This window comes from Sceloporus undulatus, chromosome 6 (genome assembly GCF_019175285.1).
Source record: "Sceloporus undulatus isolate JIND9_A2432 ecotype Alabama chromosome 6, SceUnd_v1.1, whole genome shotgun sequence".
Lineage (NCBI taxonomy): Eukaryota > Metazoa > Chordata > Lepidosauria > Squamata > Phrynosomatidae > Sceloporus > Sceloporus undulatus.
Window position 1 is genome coordinate 25,789,492 of NC_056527.1, and position 15,882 is coordinate 25,805,373.

Here is a 15,882-nt window from a genome sequence, read left to right on the forward strand (position 1 = left end):
TTGCTGTTATTTAGTTGAGGAGGAGATTTGCCAATAAAAAAGTGAAACTGCCATTGGCTGCCAGCTATTTTCTGGTCCTTTGCTCTGAAAGGAAACCTTTGGAGTTTAAACATCATTAACATGCAAAGCCTTCACAGTTCTAGCACTTGGGAAAATTCTGCACAAAAAGTTTATGATGGTGCTGACTAGAAGCAATGGAATCACTCCTGTATCTGCCTTTCATGCTACATTCTCATGCCAAGCCACATAGTTGGCTGTGGGTGAACTTATAGCTCCCTTTTCAGTCAGAGTTCCAGACATGCAAAGGCCTTTTCAGAAGAAGGACTAAAGTTTTGATATTTCACCCCAATAAGACAAAAAATAAGTCTTATTGGAAGCTAAGTCTTGCAATGTTAGAAGTGAGAAATGTGTGGCAACCAGTATTCATTGTCAACAGCAGATCTGAAAGAGGTTGGTATAAAAGAGCAGTTCATCCTCTCTGCCAGCAACTATATTGCAAAGATATTCATAGTATGTAATTGATGGTCTTTCTAATCTTGTAGATTTTAGTCATCTTCTGAAGTTGACATTTACATTTGTGTAACCTCTTACAAAACACTTTCAGGGCCAGTGGATCAACACCTGTGTCCAAACAAGTTCCTAGAGTAAACCCATAGATCAGACTTCAAAGTTGAAGGGCTATGCTACCGCATCTTTCAGATCCGAATCCTACTATTAGTCCTAACTACTACAAATCTACTGACACAATGGAATTTATGTAAATCTTGAATTAACAAGTCAAATGATCTGCTCTATTTGGAATTAATAGCATTTAGGCTTCTGTATACATATTTTGCAATAGCCTGAGATAGCTCTGAGCTGTCCTTGTTAAGTCCACACTGCAGGAGGCAATGGTGATCATAAAGCCAGTGGAATTTCTGAGTATATAGAGCAAATGTTGCACTATCAGCTTATCCAAAACAAAACAAAAAAGTAGCATTGCCTCAATATTAGCTTCCTACAGACCTCAAAGTAGCTTCAGTTCTTTCAACTTGTGGAGAGGCAAAGGGAAGGAAACTGCTGAATCCAAGAGATGCCTGGTCTCCTGATGCAGGTTTAGGGCTGCTGCCACACTGCAGAATTAATGCAGTTTGATACCACTTTCACTGTCATGGCTCCATCCTATGAAATCCTGGGATCTGTAGTTTGTTGTTGCACCAGAGCTCTCTGACAGAGAAGGCTAAATAGCTCACAAAACTACAAATCCCAGAATCTCACACATGATAATTAAAGTGGCATCAAACTGCATTAATTCTGCAGTATAGATGCATTCTAGAATGTGCACCTCAGGACTGGGTGGCAATATAAGAGTTTTGGTTTGATCATTATGAAAAATGTGTGAAGAAAGCTCACTGTAATGCCAGCTTATAAGGGACAGAGCAGCCCATTGAAGAAGGGTAGAGAACATTCTGGGGGCTCAAATTATACTAGTTGAATACAGTCCTTCAACTATGTCTTTGTATTCTCCAGTCCTCCTGGAATCCCCTAGATTGTCCTTTTCTTGGAAGCCTCCAGGAGTGGTGATTAACCTTTGAAATAGGTCACCAACTCTTCCTGTTTAAAATATGCATTTTCCAAAACTACTTAGACTTACTTTCAGGGTTTTTGTTGTTGTTGTTGTTGTTGTTGTTTTTTGCCATTTTTGGCAGAATGTGCCCTCTGAAGGATCACAGAGATAGAAAACTGGTTTCTGGAATGGCCAAAATTGCACAGTGCAGTTTTGACCACAGTTAAGGGTTCTGCATTCCATCAGTGGGTCTGATGAGACCCACATGGGAGCTGAATTCAAGTCAGAAGTTTATTACCTTTGCTAACTACACAACAATATATTTGCATTTAGACATACTCCTTCTCCATGTTGGTTCATACTACCTTTGTAGTTGGAAGACAGTGCAAGACAAAGCAATTGAACACTCCACCTTTGAGCATATGCTCTGAATCTGGAAAATTTTATAGCACAATTGTACACATACCTACACAGTAACAAGTCCAACAGGGCATTTTCCCAGGTAAGTGAATATAGGATTGCACAGTTGCACTCTGGTCTGTTTTTTGTCTATCCTCTCAAGTCCAGTGGAATTTATACTGGGTAAAGGCAGGCTGCAGACCTGTACCCACCTACCTGGGAACAAACTCCACTGAACTCAATGGGACTTATTTCTGAATATAATCAGTACATATAGAACTATTGTATATATTTGCCACTGGACTGGGCATTTACTGTAACAGTAAATATATACTCATCTGGCCCAACAAGTATTTAAGGCATTTTAACAGCAGATATATACCATTGCAAAGTATGAATGGCAAGTAAATGTGAAGATCTGGAGAGCTACAAATGTAGATTTTATGTAAACTACAACTACCAGTCAGCTAAGATAATTTAGCCCAGAAGCCCTGGTGGGGCAGTGGTTAAATGCCTGTACTGCAGCCACTCACTCATAATGGGTTCAGTACCAGCAAAAGCGCTCAAGCTCGACTCAGGCATCTTTCTGAGGTCGCTAAAATGAGTACCCTGATTGTTGGGGGCTATTAGCTTACAATTGTAAACCGCTTAGACACTGTTAGTTCAGTATGCAGTGGTATATAAATGAAGCTGTTTTTTCTGTTTGTTTAGCTCAGTGCTTCTCAGGCTATCTTATGTAGTGAATGGACTATTATTTCCTTCCAGTGTGCTAAGGGACTGCACCATATTTGTGCCCATTGAGTACAACTATTTCTTTCTTTTCTGAAAACTCCGTATCCAACTACCTGTACCCACCTACAGTCAATGGCTCAGGGACAAGTACTCATCCAGGGACCACCATGCTGAGTAGCACTACTTTAGCATTTACTACTAAACCAATGTAACTTACTTATGTCTAAAAGGAATTCACTGAAAGTTACCCATTACTTATCCCATTACTTATAAGTACTTAGTTCTAAGCTCTGTGCTCTACTACTAAGAGCTGGAACAGCAAAGTAAGGTTGTGATGATGACCATCCTACATGGAGATCTGTACCCAATCCAGACTGTATCATCAGCTGCACAGCCCCACAGTCAGAGGACAAAGTTTATGCATCCTGTTGAATTGTTTTGCCCTTGAAAAACCAAATTCAGCACTTGTGTCTACTGATATATGGAAGTCAAATTTTATAGGCAGAACAAGAATTACTAATTTTAAAACATTCTGCACATTGAAATATAATTTGTATCCTATCATCTGTACGCCAATGACACTCAGCTGTATCTTTCCACCCCTGACCTTTCTCTGGGGCTTGAACAGCAAGTCTCATCTTGTCTCACGGTTATCTCTCAGTGGATGCAGCATCGGGACTTGGAGCTCAACATGTCCAAGATGGAGCTTCTTGTTTTTCCACCTCAGCCCTCCCTCCAACACTCCTTTTCTGTTGATGACATCTCTATTCAATTGGTCCAGGAAGCCCACAGTCTTGGTTTCATTTTTTATTTTTCTCTGTCATGTAGCCCCCAGATCCAGGCCACAGCCAAGGCCTGTAGATTCTTTCTCTACAGTATTGCTAAATTCTGTCCATTTCTCTCGCCCTCTACCGCCAAGACTCTGGTCCATGCCCTGGTAGTCTCGCGACTAGATTATTGTAACCTCTTTCTGGCAGGGCTTCTTCTCTCTCATCTCTGTCCTTTAATTTCTGTCCAGAGTTTAGCGGCATGCATTATTACATCCACCCGCCGCTTTGACTATGTTTCTCCTTTATTATGATCCCTTCACTGGCTCCCCTTCCCATTCTGTATTCAGTATAAGCTTTTGTTGTTGACTTTTAAAGCCCTGCATGGGCTGGCCCCTCCTTATTTATCTGAACTTCTTTCTCCTCACATTCCCACCCATACCCTCCGTTCTGGTAGTCAAGGTCTGCTGTCTCAGCCTAAGAGCTCCACTGCCCCTTCCCAGATTTGTCCCTGCTCGCTTGCTGCCCCTCACTCCTGGAACCTCCTTCCCCTATGAACACAGGTCATCACTTCTTTAACCAGTTTCAAAATGGAGTTGAAGACTATATTATTCAGGGAAGCGTTCCCAGGCATTCTGTGAATGTTATCTGACTGTTATTTGATATTTGCTTTGATAGGGGTTTTTCGATGTTTTTCATTTGTTGCTTGCTTATTTTATCTAATACTATCTTGTATTGTTATTTATTGTTTTATATGTATTTTGTTATTATCCTGTAGAATGTACACCATTGGCAGGTTTCATTTTTATCAATTTTTATTTTATGTACAGTGCTGTGTAAATCTATAGTGCTATATAAATAAAGTTTAGTAATAATGATGATGATGATAATAATAATAATAATAATAATAATAATAATAATAATAATAATAATAATAATACTTGTTATACTTAAGTCTTAAAGGGGTGAAGAGCTCCCAAAGGTATCCAGTGAAAGCTTGTATTCATTTGATGATTAAGGGGCCAAACAGACAGGCCAAAATAAAGCTGCTTCAGGTCACTTTGGAGGTATACTGTTTAAATGACATCTTAAGAGGCCAGAAGCTGTGCCAAAGCTGCTCTCCAGTCCTTAGGACTAGAGCATGGCTTTGGTGTGGCTTTTGGCCTCTTAGGACACACACATCATTTAAACAGCATACCTCCAAAGTGACCCGAAGCAGTTTTATTTTGGCCTGTCTGTTCGGGCCCTACGTTGTCCCTGAGAAGGTTTTGCAAAAAGACACAGTTACTTTCTGGCACCTCTCCCTCCATAATGATATTACATTAATATTGCTGAATTTGTACAAATAAGGGGCTTTATATTGTCATCCAAACCATACACAGTGCTTAGGCAAACTGCGCCATATGCTTTTTTGAGTTTTATATCCACTTAAAGTTACCTAGGGTTGAAAAACTTTTGTGTTCTTGTCGATAAACAGCCCACAGTGAGACTTAAAAGCTGAACCAAGAAAATGGACCATATTCCCTTTGCTTTGTTCCATTCCAGGGCCTGATTTTCTTTGTATACAATGAAAGGCTTCACTTACGTTCTTGGCAATTTCCTCTTTGAAAGGAGGCATGAAACAGTGACTGCAATTTCAATCAACAGTAAAGCTAATCCAATAATCAGCCCAGTCCAAGTATCTGCAGAGACAAGCAAGGGAATGAGATAAATGAGCAAACAAACATTTCTACAAAATCGCCTGAAGTTATTTTATTGATTTCACTGGACCCACCATTTTGTAGGGATCCAGGAGAGGGCCTCCAAGGAGTCTCAGCTTTCAGATGGCAACGGTTGCCCTTCCACTCTTTTCCACATCTGATGACAAAAGGGAAAGAGGGGAATGCTGAGATATGTGAGAAAATGAATAAGCTAAATATCTAACTACCAGTCCACAACACCAACAGTATAATTAACAAGAGGAATAAGGTTCAATAATTCCACAGAGATAAGTAATTCATATTCTGTCCGTGTTAAAGCAAATGTGTACATTAAATTGGCTTGAAAACTAGTATGAATAAATGTGTACATTTTAAGTATTCAGATCAAACAAAAAAGCTGGAAGCAGCATATTCTGCTTTATTCCTCATGGTATTTGCTATTTTATACATTATTCTTACATTTTATCTGCTGTTGAAAAGGAGATATAAAAATATATACTGAACTCAAATATTTACATTAAGGAATTTTAAGGCAGCTTGTGCAAAGAGGTGACACATACTTTGTGTTTGGTTGGTTGTTGTTATGTGCCTTCAAGTCATTCCCAACTTATGGCAACCCTAAGGCAACCCTATCATGGGGTTTTCTTGGCAAGATTTGTTCAGAGGAGGTTTGCCATTGCCTTCCTCTGAGCCTGAGTGTGACTTCCCCAAGGTCACCCAGTGGGTTTCCATGGCTGAGTGGGGATTTGAATCCTGTTTTCCAGAGTTGTAATCCAACATTGAAACCACTACACCATGCTGGCTTGTCACACATGGTTTTGTAAATTTTTTACTATCCTCTTGGCTGATTATGAGCAGATAGATGTCATACACTTAGCCTGTGGTTGGTCTCAGAGCAAGAAGATGAGATCTTGGGGGAGGCACCATCACTCAAATAGATTCCACCATCAAGGCAGCTCCCACTATTGACCCCTGAAATGCTGGAGCAAAAGGGAAGTCTAGACTAATACAGCTAGCCAATTGCTGCTATCCTGGAAGATTTCACATCCAGTCAGGTGGGAAACTAGTTAGGGTTCATAGCATCCCCAGATTCAGCACATTCTAGGATGGTGCTCCTGCAGTGGTAGCCCTAGGCTGTCTGTCGGGTTACTTTATTCCAGTATATGCTGGAGACAGCACCTTTTATAACATCTGTGCTTCAGTGTAGAATAAACACATTATCACACCAGCCTCATTCTCATAGCAGTCATGCAAGAAAAAAATGAAATAAAATGGCGACATACCACTTAGCAGCCATCCATCACCACACTCAGTCAATCGTGCAACCATGGCTGCTGCCCCATTGCACTCTCTTTCTGAACTCTTCCTAATCCCCACCTCCCTGCATTTATCTACCCAGCATGCCTTTAGGAATATTTTGGTTTATGTTTTCTCTTCTTCTGCACAATTCCAGAGCTCTGCTGCCTCACTGAAGTTAAAAGAAAAGAAAAGAAATATGTAACCAGAGTGAGGGGGAGGTGGGACTGGGGGGAAGACACTATGTACAACTGCCTCAGGAGCAACATTTCACACCTGGGAACTTGCCAAGTCATTAAAGGGACGTATGAGGGGCATGAAAGGTACAGGTTGGAGAAATTGTTGTGTAATTAGTATCACCAAAGCTGCTTCCTTCCCAGTGTTTTCACGATTTAGAAGCTGTCTGCAGTAATGTCCTAAATCTGTGAGAAGGAAGAGTACACAAGTAACTGTTCCCTTACACCTGGCAGCAACTTTTCAAAGGGAGAGCCTTCTCTGTGGAAGTTCTCCAGATGACTTTAAACCTTTCAGATCATGCAACTTTGGGGAAGTACAGATGAGTGGGAAAACACTGCCCCTTCTTGCTGCCACTGCAACCAAACGGCGAGGCACTGCTGTGCAGCAAAAAAGGAGCTGCCTACAGTGGTTCCTTTTTGCGATGTCATAAGAGCTGCATCGCAGCCCTTACAACACCGCTTCCTGGAATAGACGTGTGGGCACTAAGATGCCCACACGTCATCAACACGTCCCCCGTGTGGGCAATGCCGCACAATAGTGGCGCTGCTCGCACATAGTAGGGCTTGGGAGCGTGTGGTTGGTGTGCGCTCCTGAGCCCTACTATTGCCATCAGGACACTGCTTCTTGGAGGTGTGTACCGGGCCTTAGTTTGCATGGGCACAAAGATGGGAAGAAAGAGAGGAGGTGAGTATGCTCCCCATTGTCACACGTGTCCACCATGGACAGCTGGAATACTAGAATAGGTTCCCACGTCTGTGCTAAATTATTTCAAAATTCTATTTAGGAATAGTTTCTGCAAGGAGTTTCTTTCCTATACCAAAGACAGATGGTGGTGTAATGCCAGAATGGTTTCAGAACAACTTTTATTTTTAATATGAAAAAGATTACATTATCATGCATTTCTTCTCAACAAAAGGAGAATTTACACACATACAGAAAATGGAGATGCACAGCTTAAAGATTAAGAAAGCAGAAAACAAAAAGTCACTGTTCTGGAAACTGGCAAGAGAAGCAAGGAAATGGGATCTCAGGAGACTGGGTGGAACAAAGATGAAATCGGGGAAAGAATTACAGAGAAAGCTAGAGGGAGGGAGAGGGAAATGCAGAAGAGGAAAGTATCAACAATGAATAAAGGAGAAATCACTTGTGACTTTTTTTTTATTGTGATGGAAAAATGGCATGATTACTATTGGGGTTAAGTGTCCCAAACAGTCAAAGGAATTCCAAATGCCATCCCTGGGTTTGCATAAAACAAAGCAGCAGCTGGAAATACAAGCTGTTGCAAAATATATTCAACTCTGCATTACATCACTGGTTACAATACAATTTATTGAGTAGCCCAAGGGCCGTTTCAAAATACTAGTAACATAATAAAAAGCAGTATCACACAGCTATATATAAAATGTAAATACAGTGCACTAGGTGCAATAAACCTCCATACAATATAAATACATATGCATAACCTAAGCGTGCACCAGAACCAGAACATGCACTACTTGTCAACAGCTTATGTATATCTAAAAGATATACAATATGTGCTAAAGGATATACTAGTAAACAGATAAAATAAAATAGTTAACAATTAAACAATAGTATGTAAGATAGTTACCATAGGGAATAAAACAGAATTAAAATTGGAATTGAAATGGGAGGCAAAAGTCACATAAAATATCCGTCGACATACATCAAATCTGTTCGTCCCCCTTACAATTAACACCAATCATTCCAACATATCTAGATCTCAACAGCGATGCTTTATGAAGGAACCGGGCTGTAGCAATAGAGATTTTTGAATCTTGTCCACTCATAAAGTATGATGTTCTGATGTGGGTCTCCCAGTATATTGTTCGTTTAATATAGGGATGAAGATATTGATCCCTTTCTGCTTGGTACAAATTACAACTAAACAAAATGTGTGCTAGATCCTCAATTTCATGATCCCCACAAATACAAATTCGTTCGTTATAAGGGATACCCTGGAATCTTCCATGTCTTACCATGGTATCAAGTTGGTCGAATCTTGCTCGGGTAAATGCCTCTCTGAGATGTTTAGGGATCTGTATTTTTAGATAAGATGGCATTTGAAAGGACCGTTTGTATTGGCTCAACCATTTTAAATTGCCTACCCTACTGAGTGTGGCTATGTCTTCTTGAGCCGCAATGTCCAAAATTCTCTGTCTTGCATCCTTTCTTGCTTGATCATTCATAGTACAAGCTACAGGGAGGCCACAGCTCTTTATAAAGTTTAACAGTTGCCAGGACCATGAAGATTGCAATTGAGAGTGCAACTGTTCTAATAAGCATAGTCTAGGAAGTCTGTTTGGCTCCATTTCATTAATTTTACACCACTGGTTGTTTTAGAGGAGAAGTATGAGGCCCAGTATAAGCAAAGACACATGGCCCTTTGCTAAAGCTGGGTCCAATAAATTGCATTCCACCTGTATAACTAGAAATCTGGGACAGGGAGCAATAGTTTCTCCAGTTTGACCCCTGAAAATGTTACTATGGATTGATCTGTTGAAGGTCCTTCATTGGGCAGTATGTGACCCTTCAGAAGTTGTTCAATTGCAACTCACAGCAGCCCTAGATGGTACAGGGGTCATGGGATCATTGGAAAGGCATTCTAACAACATTTGGAATGCCACAGATTGGCTACCCCAGTTCTGTGTGGATGCATATCAGAACTTGGAAGTAATGCATTACAAAATAACGTGTTATTTGAAACCAGTTTTCTTTTTTGCAATAATGACAACACTTCCTTTCCCCTCTGAGTAAAGGCATACTTTCCTCCAAGAACAAGAGCAGGCATTCCACTCTGATTTCACAAACTCACTTGTCTTTTCCTTTCTTTAAAATATAAGACATCTAGGCACACACCTACATGTATGCTTATATGATCAGCTACAAGCATTTCTGGAAGAGTTGTTCAAGTGTTAATAACCCATTTCCCCAGTATCTTGGTGGGGTAGAACAGCCACCATTGACAACTTTAATAGGTAAGTTGGTAGGGAAAGTAGTAAGGAATGTACAGTCGGCCCTCCTTATCCACTGATTTTTTATCCATGGATTCAAACATCCCTGGCTTGAAAATATTTTTAAAAGTATAAATTCCAAATAGCAAACCTTGATTTTGCCATTTTATATAAGGGACACCATTTTGCTATGCTACTGTATTTAATGGGACTTAAGCAACCACGGATTTTGTTATCCATGTGTGTGTGTGTGTCCTGGAACCAAACCCCAGCAAATAACAAGGACCCAATATAATGTGCTTCCTTCTCCCCACCCCCCACCCCCCCGTGACATTTCAGGTTCATAGGTACAGATGTATATAGAAATACACTGTATAATTTACCATATCTTTGGTAACAAATTTCTCCTTTTTTGGTTCTGCATTCAGGACAGAAATTTATACCAAAAAACAACACCCACCCACCCCTCCCCCCAAAGTTCAAACAACTGGCTTCTTGAAAGAGAAACAATCCCTTCACCATTACCATTCTTTTCCAAATCACAAACTCTGATAAGGTATTTCTCTTGAGTAAAATCATAATGACATTCCCACCACCATAGATATTGGAAAGTACATCCACCACATTATGTATTCAGGGTGCAAATACTTGAGTGCATTCAGCTGCAGTGAACTGCAAGAATGATGACAAGAATAACACTGCATACCTCTTTTTCAATATAATTGTCCCCAGTTTGGAAATGTGGAAAGGAAGTAAAGGGATAGATTTGAGACATCTCTCTGAGAAATTTGGAGCACAAAGCCAACCTGATAACAGCCAGCAATCCACTCTCCATTTATTTAAAAGGTTCCAGTGAAGGAAACAAATAATCTTCCAATGTATTCTGTTTCACTGTTGCTAAAGATGGATTTGGGGAGATCCAGATCCAAATCCTGAATTTCACTGGGTGACTGTTGGTCAAGCCTAAATATATCAGCAACTTAATACAAGGGAAAAGGACCATCACTAGGTGCACAACACTGGGCATATTATAGGAAAAGCAGGATATAAATGTAACAATAAAATAAATTTTATTGGGATGAGATGGGGGAAGGGATTTTTTTAAAATGTGATTTTATTGTAATTTGCATTGTCGTTTTCTGTTTTGTAATCCACCTTGATTCCTTCGGGAAAAGGCGTAATATAAATAAATTATTATATTATTATATATTATAAATTGGTAAGAAATGAATAAGCCAAAATATTTACATGATAACTTGGGAATAACCCTTATGACTTCTATGTCTTATACATTCTTATACCAAAATAAACAGCCTCATTTAATCATCTGTAATCTGGAGATAAGAATACTGATCTGTCTGTATCTGAAGAAGTAGACCAAATCTATGAAAGATAAAACTTCTTTCACACAGTTAGTCTCAAAGGTGCTACAAGATCCCACTCCTATCTGACTATGTATTTCTATTATGATAATACTTCCTTTCATCCTACAACCAGAGACTAACATGATTCCACTATTTCGAACATTCATGTGCAACAATGTTATTGTTACTGTGTGCCTTCAAGTTATTTTCGACTCATGGTGACCCTATGATGGGGTTTTCTTGGCAAATTTCTTCAGAGGGGGTTTGCCATGGCCATCCTCTGAGGCTGAGAGAATGCGACTCGTCCAAGGTCACCCAGTGGGTTCATGTGACTGAGTGGGGATTTGAATGAACTCTGGTTTCCCAGAGTCCTAATCCAATGCTGAAACTACTATACTATGCTGGCTTTTCAACAACAACATGTGCATCAATATTAAAAGGTAAAGGTTTCCCCTTGACATGAATGTCTAGTTGTAATTGACTGTAGGGGGCGGTGCTCATCTCCATTACTAAGCCAAGTAGCCAGCATTGTCCAAAGATGATTCCGTAGTCATATGGCTAGCATGACTGCACGGAATGCTGTTACCTTCCCACCAAAGTGGTACCTATTTATCTGTATTTGCATACTTTTGAACTGCTAGGTTGGCAGAAGCTAGGACTAGTGACAGGAGCTCACCCCATCATGCAGCATTCAAACTGCCAACCTTTGGGCCTTTTGATAATCAGAAATGGCAACTTAACAAATAAGCCATTGAATCCTAACAACAATATTAGTAGCCTTAAGATCATCAGAATTGGCATCGCAATCACTAAGTCACTGCATCTCAACAACAATATTACTGGGTAGTAAATCACAGCCCTTAAGCAGTCAGATGAAAAAATCATTTTGCTTTTCCTTTGTCAAGTTTGGACTGTATTGAAAATCCAAATTTAATTTTGAAAAGAACTGTATCCCTTTTAAAAAAAGAAAAGGGGAATAAGTTGGTTTCTTCCCTCTCCAGTCCCTTCTCTCGTGCTCAGTGTTTTGGCTTGCAGTTTGATGGTGCACAAATAACACTGTGGAATAAAGATCTTCCAGGGAAGTGATCAAATATGTCCCCTCTGTGGAATTTCTTGATTCTACACAAGGAGGGAAAGGAAAGATTCCTTAATAAGCCTCCCTACCAGAGTCCAATTTATTCTGAAGACAGGCAATTGCCAGAAGTCTCAAGGAAATCCCTTAGGCCATACAGCTCTTAAATTTCCACATAAAATGCAAGTGATTAATTTCCCTGGACTAATTGCTCCATGATTGACTAGCAGCAACACATTTCTGTAACTTTGTTTTATTATAAAAATGCCAACCATTAGCAATTTGAAATAGAATGAGATAATCATTTGTATATGCAAAACATTTCTATATTTGGACAGGCAACAACCCTTGCTTAGGGTGGACTGGAGCCCTAGGAGCCCTAGTTAATAGAGGCCCCGGATCTGCCCAATGGAGGGTCTCCACTTAGCCCTTCAACAAGCCCTGTGTCCTATAACCTAGTAGGAATCTCTGATCAGTGATTGCATGAGTAGCACGTTATCAGTTCACACAGTAGAGACTGCATGGATTCTGGTCACAAGCTGTTTCCTATCCAAACTGGATGATAAGCACAACACAAAGTCAGCTGGAATTTTGGCTGGGACTCCAGGCTCCATTCTTTGTTTCCCTTCCCCAAATGGAAAGTTTAACAGCAGCAAAACCACTTGCACACACACTCCTAACAATGTTCTCTCCTTACCCTCCTTCCCTGTGTTGGGAGAAGCAAAGCTGGGTCCTCAGTTGAGGCATTAGCCATGGACATAAGGAATGTGTGGTCATGCCCTCAATGTTTCCCATCTCACAGAGTTCAGACAACATACTTTCTAACTTTCTTGATCTTGCAAGGACAGCCCTGGTTAATCCTTTGCTGTCCAACTTTCTCAACTGCCTTGAAAATGAAAAAGTGAGAAAAAAAGGGAAACGTCTTATAAATCCGGTTCATAAATTCCAGGGTTTTACTGCTTAAAATAGTAGTTTTGTGTGTTCTTCCTCATAACTAGTGTTTGCCTCTTGTTGGCCACCAGATCCTTTTGACAACACTCTGATCTGCATCGCAACATGCATCCCATTTTTCATCTGTGAAATTTTGGATGGTATGAAACAGCACATTCTTTAAAACCATGTCCCACTCCTGTTACAGAGTAAATGTAAGGCAGCAAAAACCAACCAACCAACAAACCAATCAACCAACTACCTTCTGTTATTTCTTATATCCTTATGTATGTAGTAAACTGCCAACATGTATTTTACAGTTAGGCCGAGAGGGACAATCATAGTGTATGATAATGGTTGACTCATTCAGGCCTGATACAGACGGGTAACAAGCGCCGTCCTGGGACCGAAATTAGGTCTCGGGAGCATGGAGTGACCACATGCGCCCGAGCCCTACTGCGCCATAATGGCATGCCCCATCTACATGGGAGCCGCCATTAACATGTACATGCGGCACAGCATCCAAATGGTGCCGTGCTGCATGGACATCATCAGCATGTGTGAGGGCACCAATGATGCTGCATGCAACCTAAAAGAACTCACCAGGAGCGGGTTCTTTTTAGGACTCCTGGAGCCTGCGGCATTTGGTTGCTGCAGCCTCCGTGTGGGGCAGAAAGGGGCAGCATCTCGTTGCTCCTTTCTGTCTGTCTGTATTGGGCCTCAGTTTGGCCAACTACTCATATGGGCAAATCTCCACAGTGATGTGATCCTGAAACAATAGATTTGTATGCGATCACTGGCCTGCTGAACTAGACCAGAGTAAACATCTTTGCATTTGAAAATCAAACTATTTATATTATGCTTAAGATTGCCCATGTATATCATTAAAAACATGTTAGGTAAAGAAATAACCATGTTCTGGTAATTTCTGAGTTAAACATTGGGCTGCCTTTGAAGATCATGAACTTCTATTTTTGTGGCTCAGAGACTGAAGTCAATGAAAATGTACCCAGTAGATTAGTAATTTGGATGTAATGTGATTGCAGCTTCTGGAATGAATGAATGAACGAATGAATGAATAAGAAAGAAAAAAAGAAAGGGAGGGAGGGAGAATATTGCATCTGTACTATGCCACCAGCATTATCTTCCAATCCATTTCTGGTCCCAGTTCAAAGAGGTAGATTTGACCTCTAAATGTTTATTGGTTTGAGACCTAATTACTTGAAGAACTACATTCCTATACATTGAGATTTTCAGTGCAGAGCCTCTTGTGGCAACCTCCCATACATGGTTACTAAAGAAAGAGCCCGTCAAGTTCATCTGACGCCTACTCTATTGTCCTTTGGTACCAAGCAAAAGCTTTTGTTTTTCAGAATTTTAAGATATAGTTTTAATCAGAACTGTTACATTTTTGACTACAGCTCCTAGAATCCTCTAACCAGTAATGGCCAGGGAAAGGATTCCAGAAGTTGTAAACCAAAAAAGTAATTTTCCTAAGCTCTGGATTTAAACCTGCTGGCTATTTTACTTTGATTTTATAATTGTGTAGCCTTTTGGGTTGGGTTTTTTTTTTTTTTGGTATTAACATTTTATTGTATGTTTTAGGTAAACCAATTGAAGGGCAGTACAAAAATACTAAAAGGAAGGGAGGAAAAAGAGAAAGAAAGGAAGAACCAACAGTGAACATCAAAACTGTAGATAGAATTAATGCTGTGCACCAATTCATTGCTTGCCCAATCCCATGCCCTATGACTTGCCCAATTCATTTCAAGATATTAACTTTCCTCTGACCCACTGGAAAGTTTTGATGCAGTATTTTCTTGGTCATATATGTGGCAAGACTCTGATTCCTCCCAAAAGATCAAGTTTCTCAAACTGTAACAAGGCTTTTAAAATGGCAGCTTTTAACTGGAAAGCACTGGGAAAATGGAAATGGGAATAAAGATTTGCATGCAACTACAAGAACCCACACTAATAAAACTGCTTTTTGAAAAAGAAATGGCTCCTTGAAGAAATGTTAAAAATTATTGCCAGTGATTGCATTTAAATGAAGCAAGTCCTTTAATTAACACTTTCAGACAATAATTGGACTGTTCAAGCCTACTCCTTAAAAGTCTACAAGGGATTACTTAGTTTGAAGAATAAGCATGAAACTCTGAGTCTTTGAGTATAGGAAAGCAGCATTAGTCAGGTCTGATCTGATCATGAATCCGTTATCTGGATCTTTCTAGATGGCCTTAATGCAGAACTGCTGGATATTATTTATAGTCCATTAACCTAAACAAAAACTCAGTTTTGATTGTCACAATGAAAATCAGGGATGGAGACAATTTCTGAAACAGAAATGGGGTAGAAAGCCAGATTCTCCCACCTACAGCCTCCTAATGAATTCAATTCAATTCAATTTTTAATTTAATTTATATCCCATATTCCCCCCAATATAGCATCCAAGGAGCTTCACTAAGGAGTTATTACTCAGCATTTTAAACCGGCTCCAGCTGGAGCTGGGATGCGGGATGGAGGTGGGGATTATCGCACACTAAATGGCCATCAAACTGCCGGCCGTCATCAGCCCAGGTCCCAGACACACTCTGCCAGCACTTTTTAGAAATTGGAAAGCTTTCTGACATCTAAAAAGTGCTGGTGGAGTGTGGTTTGGACCTGGCTGGGACTTGGGCTGATGGCGGCCAGCGGCGATTTAGCGTGCAATAATTCCCCCCTCCATCCCGCATCCTGGCTCCAGCCTGGGAGGCTGGAGCTGGTTTAAAATGCTGAATGATAATAAAGTTAAGTTAAATATAGTTAAGAAGCAATTAAATAAACTAACTCATTAAAAAGTACAAATTTAAAACTGCTTAAAAGCCTTT

At 40.2% G+C, this 15,882-nt stretch overlaps 1 protein-coding gene across 3 annotated transcripts in view; it reads right to left on the reverse strand.

The window, feature by feature from the left end:
- Positions 1 to 15,882, reverse strand: part of LOC121932564 (MAM and LDL-receptor class A domain-containing protein 1-like) — a 97,039-nt gene that overhangs the window by 23,313 nt on the left and 57,844 nt on the right. For all 3 annotated transcript variants that reach the window (XM_042471265.1, XM_042471264.1, XM_042471263.1), the window contains exons 7-8: positions 5,219 to 5,301; positions 5,030 to 5,126 (exon numbers count right to left, since the gene is read on the reverse strand). In XM_042471265.1, the coding sequence (XP_042327199.1) occupies positions 5,030 to 5,126; positions 5,219 to 5,301 (180 nt within the window). The remainder of the gene's footprint in view (positions 1 to 5,029; positions 5,127 to 5,218; positions 5,302 to 15,882) is intronic.